A 10,471-nucleotide genomic window follows, 5' to 3' on the forward strand; every position below is an offset into this window, starting at 1 on the left:
TTGCTTACGGAAAGTGAGCAAGTGTTGGACTAGGCAGAGAAGTGTTGGACTAGGCAGAGAAGTGTTGGACTAGGCAGATAAGTGTTGGACTAGGCAGAGAAGTGTTGGACTAGGCAGAGAAGTGTTGGACTAGGCAGAGAAGTGTTGGACTAGGCAGAGAAGTGTTGGACTAGGCAGATAAGTGTTGGACTAGGCAGAGAAGTGTTGGACTAGGCAGATAAGTGTTGGACTAGGCAGAGAAGTGTTGGACTAGGCAGAGAAGTGTTGGACTAGGCAGATAAGTGTTGGACTAGGCAGAGAAGTGTTGGACTAGGCAGACAAGTGTTGGACTAGTCAGATAAGTGTTGGACTAGGTAGAGAAGTGTTGGACTAGTCAGATAAGTGTTGGACTAGGTAGAGAAGTGTTGGACTAGGTAGAGAAGTGTTGGACTAGGCAGAGACGTTCGCCTCGGATTAGTATTCCAAAAGGTAACTGGAAGACTCGACCCCATTCTCTATACCACCGGATTTATAATACCACTGGATTTGCCCCGGGGTGACTGTGTTTTGGGGCGAGCGTTTTGGTATTCTTGCGTTGTTGCGCCACGGTAAACAAGTATGTGTAAGTGAATCAAATAGAGTCACTTTTTTGTTACTGCATCGTGTATTTCTTCTTCAAATGTTTTCAAAAACATTCTTGAGAGCAACGTTTAGTTGTAAATGGCATGGTGTGTTTGTTTACATGGCTGTAACGTTGGATACAGCATAAAACCAAGCAGGGCGTTGCTGAAAATGAGCACTTGTGCTCAGCTACTACCCTGGGTAAATAAAGAAAAAAAAAAAAAAAAAAAAAAAAGCGCAGGTTGATATGAGCAGGTGCTCTGAGTCTCTGATTAGAAAGAGGTCTGTTATTGAGCTCAACGTCAGTATCCAGACATAACACACGCTGAATTCAACGATTGACCAATCAGAATCAAGCATTCAACCAAGCTGTGTAATTAATTAATATATTATGCATAAACAGCATTCTAATTTCCAGGAAGAGAAAAGCTGTCGTTTTCATTAGCTTGGAATCCCCATTGATGATGTCACTGGCAGGTTTCTGAACTGTCCACAGACCTCCTCTGAGACACAGAGTGAGTAGATGGAAAACGGGTGATATGCTCCTTTATCATTGCATTACCAAAACAATTACACATTTAAAAACATATCAGACATATGAAACAAGACAAACAGCAGCTGACACAAAACACTGAGCAAAACATCTTCTTCAGGCAAAAATAGCAGACCAACAAGGAAGCTCACAACGTGTCACATAGCGATGCATTGATCTTGTAGATCGGTTATCTTTTGCATGACACATATACATGACAGTACATAACAGTACATGGAAGTACAAATTCACAATACAAGGTCTACTAAACTGGATAGCTCATTAAGCACTGAGCTTGTTTAAGATGAGATCCCCATGCACACAAATCATGATGACATATAAGAGACAGACAGATATACACACTACTATACAGAATGTCATACAATCAGTTTACAGGTTACTGGTATGAAGAGTGAAAAATATGTACAAAAGGAGAAAGAGAGAGGGGGGGGGGGGTAGGTTAGGTTAGGACATGGGGTAGGTTAGGAATTGGACAGGGGGCATTTTTGAATTGCAGCATGGCTTTCAGATATGTCAACATTTACTTTAAATGTCTCTTATCACACATGGGTAAATGATGAATGCAGTAAATGCTGCTGGTATATCACAGATGGCTAACTTTATTATACCGTACAGTGTTTTAAAATGTCTTTACATTCCTCCTACTTCATGTAAATAGTGTATTATAAACCTACTTGAAAAGACCATTTTCTTTCGCATATTAAATGAGAAAAGTAATAGCTTAAATATAAATAATACTTAAAGGAGTGTCAGTCGGGGTGTAAGGTGTAACCTACATTGTGAGTATAGGGTGATGCTGGTTAATATTTAATAGTATGATAATAAACAAAGTGACACGATCAGAGTGGGGCGTGGTCCTTCCACACAGAAAGAAGAAATAAAATCAGAAGAAAGGGAGTCTACTGAAGCACCTCGGGCAAACAAGGCAAGCCCGCTGCGTCACAGGAGCAGGACAAAGGCGTTGTAGAAGAGAATTGACCCTGTTGGAGCTTGGAGCCTTTTTTATGAAGGTGCTGGACTGGTACAAGAAGGAGTGACTGACGTTTCAATGCTACTGCATCTTCCTCAGAGTCATCTGTCACCTACAGTATGTCAAAACAATGACATACTGTCATTGTTTTAAAACATCACTAAACAGTTTTGTGCAGTAGCAGTAATGTCCCACTTTATGTTACGTTGAATACTGTATATTTATTCACAGATTCTTATGTCAGTTATTTTTGCTGTTATGACTCATCACTTTTTAAAGTATTGAAATGTGTTTTCTTTTTGTCTTTTTAATACAGCAATTCATTTGAAATGAGAAAGATCTGATTTCCTTCTGCATCTTGACCTGGAGATATCTAGTTAATTCAGTGTTTTGTTCATTTCAACCTGTGATAGTGGAGGTTAATTTGGTGAAAAAAAAATATTTATTTGCATAAATAAAGTATTGGCAGGCTTCTCATAGTCCCATGAGAAGCCTGCCATTCTGAAGGCAACTCTCATGACTATTTTGGAATGACGTAAGATCAGGGCTGATCACCCTGTAGCTGGCGAGGGTGTACAGTGTCGAGGCCGAAACACCCCAAGAACCAAGGGAACTCTACTAATGATGCGTCCCAAATTACAACCTAACCGCAGTTCCATTACATCCACCATTCATCACCAAGACAACACTCTCATGTATGTGCCTGTCCAAATGAAATCTACATCTTATCCTGTGTTTCATAAACCAACATGTAAATTGGGACGTATGGGGGAGGGGTCACAGTATATAAAGTCATTAAAATAAGACCTTTCTTTATCATTAACTAAACATTAACAGCTTAAGCCCTATATACTTCATCATACCATGAATAGCAAAAATAACTGATCTACCAGCTCAAAATGTGTCGCAATGCCACACGATGTGAGCTTGTAGATCTGCTATTTTCACTGTCTTGAAAAATTGAGGAGAAAAAGTTCTTATGCTAAATCAGTGGTTTTCAACCTTTTTCATGCCATGGACCCCTAAATTGATATACATTTGGCTCGCGGACCCCCATCTGAAAACGTTTTGTGCCAGGGACCCCCAGAAGCAAAGATTTGAGTTAAAAAAAAATGTTTAGAAAAAAATATATATATTCAAAGATATAAACACATTGAAGTTTTTTCAAAAATAGCGAAAGCTAAGTGGTTAAAATGATTGTGATGCTATGTTAACTCATTTAGCTGGGGACCCCTTAGTATTTCTTCCATCACTGGTACTTGACAGATTCTGATATCAATGGTTTCAGCATCACCAGCCTTTCCAAGAGAGAAATATGGGTAGAGTTTGTCAGTGAAAGTGTCTTTATGAGTGTAGATGTGAGTCATGTCTTCAGGGTCGTAAAAGGACACCTCCCCCCTGTCATAGTCCAGCTGAACTCTGATCCTCTTAGGATTCATCTGCAGTGAGATGGAATCACCACCCCCATTAGTATAGACACCATCCCTCTGTGTTAAACACCAGAATCCATATTCTGGTTCGGCATATTTCTCTCCCTTCCTGTCAACAGATTCTTTAGCCAAACCTATAATCCAGGAAGGATGGTCTCCAACCTCAACCTCCCAGCTGTATTTTCCTGAACTGAAACCCTCTGAACCCAGAACTTCAGGAGCAGTAGTGAACCTCTCGGGGTTGTCAGGAAGCTGTGGCTTTGTGTCTGTACGTCTCACACTGGTCAGGTCTTCAGACAGACAGAGCCAGCGGGATGCTGTGTTTGGGTCCAGAATGACAGGAGTGAACTTGACCCTCTCCTTCATCTTCTCCCAGACTGTGAAGCTCAGGTTTCTCAGGTGTTTGGTCACGTCTATCAGAGCTCCTGAGTCCAGCTGTGGATCTGACAGTGTACACTGGACTCTGGCGCTGGTCTGAGTGTGTTTATAACTGCTGAGAAATGACACATTGTGTTTCTGCAGCTCTTGTTCTACAGCAGAGATGCTTTCTGAGAGAGAGGAGATATGCACCTGGATGATCTTCATATCTCTGCTGACATTCTTCTCCTTCTGCTTCTCTTCCTCCTTCAGTGCTGCCAGTCTGGCCTTTTCTTCCTCTGTCACGAACTGGTGGAGCTTTTTAAACTCTGTACTGATCTGCTTCTCTGCGGCCTCCACCTGCTTCTTGTTGTGTGGAACCACTGTTTGGTATTTCTTTGCAGTTGTTTTGTATTTCTTCATCTTGTCCTGTAGAGAATCAAGGTCACATTTCAGTTGGTCCATCAGGTTCTTCCTGTTCTTCAGACCAGGAAACACGTCTGTTAGTTTTGTGTCTTGTAGCAGACGCAGGAACGAACTGCTAGTTGTTTCACCCTTGAAAATCATTTTGTCCACAAGTTCAGTGGCTGCCTTGGATGGCAGAGAGATGCTCTTCAGGTCGGTGTACTCACGGCCCGTCACTAGCTGTTCTTCAAAAACACACTCACTGACAAAGTGAATGTTTGACATGAGAATAGCTTGAAGTTTTGTCTTGTTCTTTATGATAATATCTTTAGCCTCCATGTTGATCCCTGGAAGAGAAGAAGGAACATTGTTTATGAACCATTTCCCCCGTTACTTAATACTTAAGTCACTTTCAACATGGAGTCCTTATTTTGGGCTTGACATGATAGGTGACAAGTTTCAAAATCTTTCCAGCTATTCCCAAAAATATAACCTGTTTCATAAATTTCTAATTAGCTTCTACAAGATCTACAAGCTGACAGAATTTCCATTTTTAATGTAAGTCTTACCTGTGTGTCTATGGTTTAGTCTAAGGAGAAGGTCTTGTACTTTAACTGAACAGTGAACAGGTCTTCATAGATCTCACAGCTCAGGTCTCCTACCTGTCTATAAAAGACAACACATTCTCAGGTGAGATTTTGATTGGTTTAGAACAGTCAGGTGTGTCAGGTGCATTCAGGTAAACATGACGTGTGTCTCTGTCTGTCTGTCTGTCTGTCTGTCTGTCTGTCTGTCTGTCTGTCTGTCTGTCTGTCTGTCTGTCTGTCTGTCTGTCTGTCTGTCTGTCTGTCTGTCTGTCTGTGTGTGTGTGTGTGTGTGTGTGTGTGTGTGTGTGTGTGTGCGCACACACGTCTCACAGAAACAATGAAAGAGGGACAGACAGACAGACAGACAGACAGACAGACAGACAGACAGACAGACAGACAGACAGACAGACAGTCATCAGCAGACAATTAAAACCACCAGCTTATTATAGACTGCTATAGAATGATGACAACATACTGTAAACTAACTCAATAGTTTAATAATACTAACATACAATAAGTCTTTGAATACGTTTTTAAAGAGAACATTTTTAAACTCAAATCTTTGCTTCTGGGGATTCTACAAATGTCTTCTAAATCCTAACATCTAAAGTCACACAGATGTGTTCCCGGATTGAATGGGTTAACATTGTACTGTTAGCACTGCACCTTGCCCACACGGTGGGTAAGGTGTGTACTACAACATACAGTGGACTGGATAGAATCCCTCCAGATAGTCCCCCCCCCCCCCCCACCACGACCACTGTCACTTCACTGTCAATTCCAACCTGATCTCTGAAAGGACGAGTATCAACTCACTCACTATAAACAACATGTAAACCAAGTTACATATAAATATAAACACTGTTGAGCTTTTCTTCTATATTTAAGTCTTACCTGTGTTTCTGTGGTTCAGTCTGAGGAGAGGTTTGTGGTCTCTCAGCTCAGGTCTCGTACTGTAACTGACAAGTATGAACAGGATTCATAGATCTCACAGCAGTTGGTTCATACCTGTCTATAAAAGACAACACATTCTCAGGTGAGATTTTGATTGGTTTAGAACAGTCAGGTGTGTCAGGTGCATTCAGGTAAACGTGACGTGTGTGTGTGTGTGTGTGTGTGTGTGTGTGTGTGTGTGTGTGTGTGTGTGTGTGTGTGTGTGTGTGTGTGTGTGTGTGTGTGTGTGTGTGTGTGTCTCCTCCTCTCTCCTCCCCTCCGCTGTGTCCTTAGTTTTAGTCGTTGTCAGTATACAATATTTTTCTTAATATATATATATATTATATATATTGACAAATGAAAATACACTTCAATATCTTTCCTTGTACACTAACAGGCTGTCGACATACAGACACTTCCTGTTGCTTGTGTGTCGACAGCCTGTGATGTCTGTTCATAATAGCAGATCTTAATTAATAACACTAATTCATATTTTGCTGCATTCGAGGTTCATTTTTTTTACTTCTGTCTCCCCCAAACTCCATCACAATTTAAACGACACACAACCCAGGTTGAATATGAATATTATGTTCTTTTTCCATATTTTACATTCTAAGTTCATAAAGTCTTACCTGTTTCTATGGTTCAGTGTGAGGAGAAGTGTGTGGTGTCTCAGTGCAGGTTTGGTTCAGTCACTGACGATCAGGAAATGCACTTCCTGTCCATAAAAAGGAAACATAATGTCACTTGAGATTTTGATTGGTTCAAAATGTTGACGAGTCAGCAGACATTATGCATATTGTCACAAACCCATCTGACCACTTCATCCATTTTTCAAAATAGCAGATCTACAACTAAAATGACCGATCTACAATTTGAGTAAAATGACTTTAAGTACTTAAAGTAGTTTACTTACTTTGTGTAGAAATACTTTACACCTTTAAAATTAGTAGAAATACTTTACAGCTGTTACAATGAGCAGAAATACTTTAAAGCTAAAGTGAGTAAAAAATACGTTACAGCTGTTAAAGTAAGTAAAAATACTTTACAGCTGTTAAAGTGAGTAGAAATAATTTACAGCAGAAAAGTAAGTGACACTAAACAGTACAATGTTAACCCATTCAATCGCATCTGTGTCACTTTAGATTTCTTTGGCTATTCAAAAATATCAGATCTACAAGCTCATAGTGCGGCACTCGGTGCCGTGCTATGAGCTTGTAGATCTGATATTTTTGAAAAGAAAATCATGATAATGTGTTCAAATCTTTGAATATATACATTTTTAACTCAAATCTTTGCTTCTGGGGGTCCCTGGAACAAATTATTTAGAGACAAATACATGTTGGGTGGTCCTTGACAACTCATATTATAGCAACATGTTAGCAATATGTTAGGATTTAGAAGACATTTGTAGAATCCCCAGAAGATTTGAGTTAAACACACACGCGCACGCGCGCACACACACACACACACACACACACACACACACACACACACACACACACACACACACACACACACACACACACACACACACACACACACACACACATGCACACAGAGTACTACACACACGGTGGGTAAGGTGTGTACTACAACATGCCCCCCCCCCCCCCCACCACCACCACTGTCACTTCACTGTCACTTCCAACCTGATCTCTGAAAGGACGAGTATCAACTCACTCACTATAAACAACATGAAACCCAAGCTGAATATAAATATAAACACTGTTGAGCTTTTCTTCTATAATGTAAGTCTTACCTGTGTTTCTGTGGTTCAGTCTAAGGAGAAGTTTGTGGTCTCTCAGCTCAGGTCTCGTACTGTAACTGACAAGTATGAACAGGATTCATAGATCTCACAGCAGTTGGTTCATACCTGTCTTTAAAAGACAACACATTCTCAGGTGAGATTTTGATTGGTTTAGAACAGTCAGGTGTGTCTGGTGCATTCAGGTAAACATGACTCATAGTGTGTGTGTGTGTGTGTGTGTGTGTGTGTGTGTGTGTGTGTGTGTGTGTGTGTGTGTGTGTGTGTGTGTGTGTGTGTGTGTGTGTGTGTGTGTGTGTGTGTGTGTGTGTGTGTGTGTGCCTCTCCTCCCCTTCATCCTGGCATATTGCCAAGGCACCAAGACAGAACTGCCAGTCAAAGTGAAGACTGGCCAATCACAGCGCGTCCTCACCGGACATGCCCGCAGAGACTCTTGGGTAATGAAGTCAAAGACGTTGGCTGACATGTTATTTGTGTCCAAAGTGGACACTGATGATACACCAAACTACATAGTGCTGCTTTAAGTTGTGTAATCATATAGATGTTTTCTAAAATATAAAAATAGACACTAATGAAAACATCAAAACTATAATAAGCTTGTATTGGTGTGATGTCTTGTCTCAGAGGAACTAACATGCTGGACATCATGTAAGAATTTAACTAGATATTTTGTACTCTTTATGTTGACATATTTTCATATCATCATTCATAACAGGAAGTAAACACATCAATGTGTTTACCTGCACTGATTTATTTTTCCTTTTTTTTTTTACACTCAATGTACTTGAACACATTATAGTACTTTATAGAAACTTATATCTTCCTCTTGTCTTGGCCCCTTCATTCTAGTTAAAGAGACTTGCAGACCCCTATATTTTACCTGGTTTAATAACGTTTCAATAATACAAATAAATAGATTTTATACAATAACAGCTATAGTCTCCATGTCTGTGATGCCAGCTTTAAGCACATTGGCTTCTATATTCACAGATATTTTGAATGGAATAGATCAGTGTAGTTACAGTATTGTTTGTTATGCTGTTTTCCAGTGATGGTCTTGTAAATCACTCTGGATTAGAGACTCTAAAATGCCTACATTGTAAATGATTTACAAACCCAAGTTGTAAGTCATGCAGTGCAGTAATGAGGTCGGTCCACTAGGGGTCATCATCACACAGTGTTGCAGCAACAGAACACAGAGTGAAGCTGGTGATGTCCTCATAAGTCTAGTCTTTCCATCCAAACCAGTAGAAAGTCACACTCTTCATAGCAGTGATACCAGAGTGACAAACATTTCATTATTGTTGATCAATCAATCATATTCATCTGATCATTGATCACAGCATGACATAAACACACACAACACCATTACTGTTATAGGAATACTCATGAGGCTTTATATTTATTCTCTCTATTTTATTATGTCATTTATTATTATAATTACATTTTCCACACAAATAATGCTAATGACTTTTCATTTGCATGAATAGCCTCATTTAAGAATAGTTTTCAATATTATTTTACCACTTGCAAATATTAAACCTTCTGAATATCAAACTTCATTTGGTTGGTTTCATATTGTTTAAAGTTTCCTTTAAGAAAATAAATAATAACTTATTCATTCATTCATCTTTTAGAAGTCATATGTTTACGTCATTGTCACACTCTGACCTATAGAGGGCAGTGTTTGCTGAAAGACACAGTTTGAAAACACTAGTAAAATAGCAAAAAATGAAAAAATACTGAAAGATCACCAGACAGAATCCTTGATGATGCAGAAGAAGAAGTGGGTTTTATTCACCTTTTTAAAGACCAGGAAAATCATGAACAAAAAAATGAAGCCCAGCAAAAATATTATTTACAACAATAACTGATCTACAAGCTCAAAACGCTCACTATTTGAAAAACTGTTATTTTCCTAAATAGTATTTCTACACGATATTTGTACTTTTACTTACAGTAAGAGAAGACCTGAGTATTTCTTCCATCACTGGTACTTAACAGATTTTGATATCAATGGTTTCAGCATCACCAGCCTTTCCAATAGAGAAAAATGGGTAGAGTTTGTCAGTGAAAGTGTCTTTATGAGTGTAGATGTGAGTCATGTCTTCAGGGTCGTAGAAGGACACCTCCCCCCCGTCATAGTCCAGCTGAACTCTGATGCTCTCAGGATTCATCTGCAGTGAGATGGTTTTATCACTACACCCATTATCATAGACACCATCCTTCTGATATAAACACCAGAATCCATATGTTGGTGAGGCATATGTCTTTCCCTTCCTGTCAACAGATTCTTTAGCCAAACCTATAACCCAGTAAGGATGGTCGCCAACCTCTACCTCCCAGCTGTGTTTTCCTGAACTGAATAACTGAAAAATATCTGAAGAGTTGCATAGCGGTATCCCATTCAATCCGGGAATGCATCTGTCATTTTAGATTTCTTTGGCTATTCAAAAATAGCAGATCTACAAGCCACACTATGAGCTTGTAACTCAAATCTTTGCTTTTGGGGATTCCACAAATATCTTCTAAATCCTAATGGTTTAAAAAAACAACTTGTCTTTCTGTGTCAGTGGTTCTCAAACTTTTTCATGTCAAGGACCCTCAAAATGATATCTACAGTATTTGGCCGTGGACCCCCATCCCCCAATATGTTGTTCCTGGGACCCCCAGAAACAAAGATTTGAGTTAAAGATGTTGACTTTAACCAAAATATGTATTCAAAGATTTGCACACATTTTCAAAACTAGCAGATCTTCAAGCTCTATGAGCTTGTAGATCTGCTAATTTTTGAATAGCCAAAGAAATCTTCAAATGACACAGATGCGTTCCCTGATTGAGCGCTCGGTGCCGCGCTATGAGCTTGTA

The 10,471-nt window shown here is 39.6% G+C and overlaps 1 protein-coding gene across 2 annotated transcripts; it reads right to left on the reverse strand.

Annotated features, from left to right (window-relative positions):
* Nucleotides 1–1,269: 1,269 nt before the first annotated feature.
* Nucleotides 1,270–7,667, reverse strand: LOC311034826 (E3 ubiquitin-protein ligase TRIM35-like). 2 transcript variants are annotated; one of them, XM_084042845.1, is made up of 5 exons: nt 7,598–7,667; nt 6,468–6,553; nt 5,797–5,861; nt 4,885–4,981; nt 1,270–4,662 (listed from the first exon to the last, which is right to left on the reverse strand). In XM_084042845.1, the coding sequence occupies exon 5, from the start codon at nt 4,652–4,654 to the stop codon at nt 3,329–3,331; it is 1,326 nt and encodes a 441-aa protein (XP_083898971.1). In that variant the 5' UTR covers nt 4,655–4,662; nt 4,885–4,981; nt 5,797–5,861; nt 6,468–6,553; nt 7,598–7,667; the 3' UTR covers nt 1,270–3,328. The 2 variants fall into 2 exon arrangements, with proteins under 2 accessions (XP_083898971.1, XP_083898970.1); XM_084042844.1 differs by having other exon boundaries at nt 5,797–5,914.
* Between the last annotated feature and the right edge of the window lie 2,804 nt (nt 7,668–10,471).

Source organism: Gymnoscopelus microlampas (genome assembly GCF_963454915.1).
Source record: "Gymnoscopelus microlampas genome assembly, chromosome: 19".
Taxonomy (NCBI): Eukaryota; Metazoa; Chordata; class Actinopteri; order Myctophiformes; family Myctophidae; genus Gymnoscopelus; species Gymnoscopelus microlampas.

What these genes read in the sequence shown, in the direction of transcription:
- LOC311034826 (XM_084042845.1), bottom strand. Translation starts at nt 4,654, where the DNA reads ATGGAGGCTAAAGATATTATCATAAAGAACAAGACAAAACTTCAAGCT.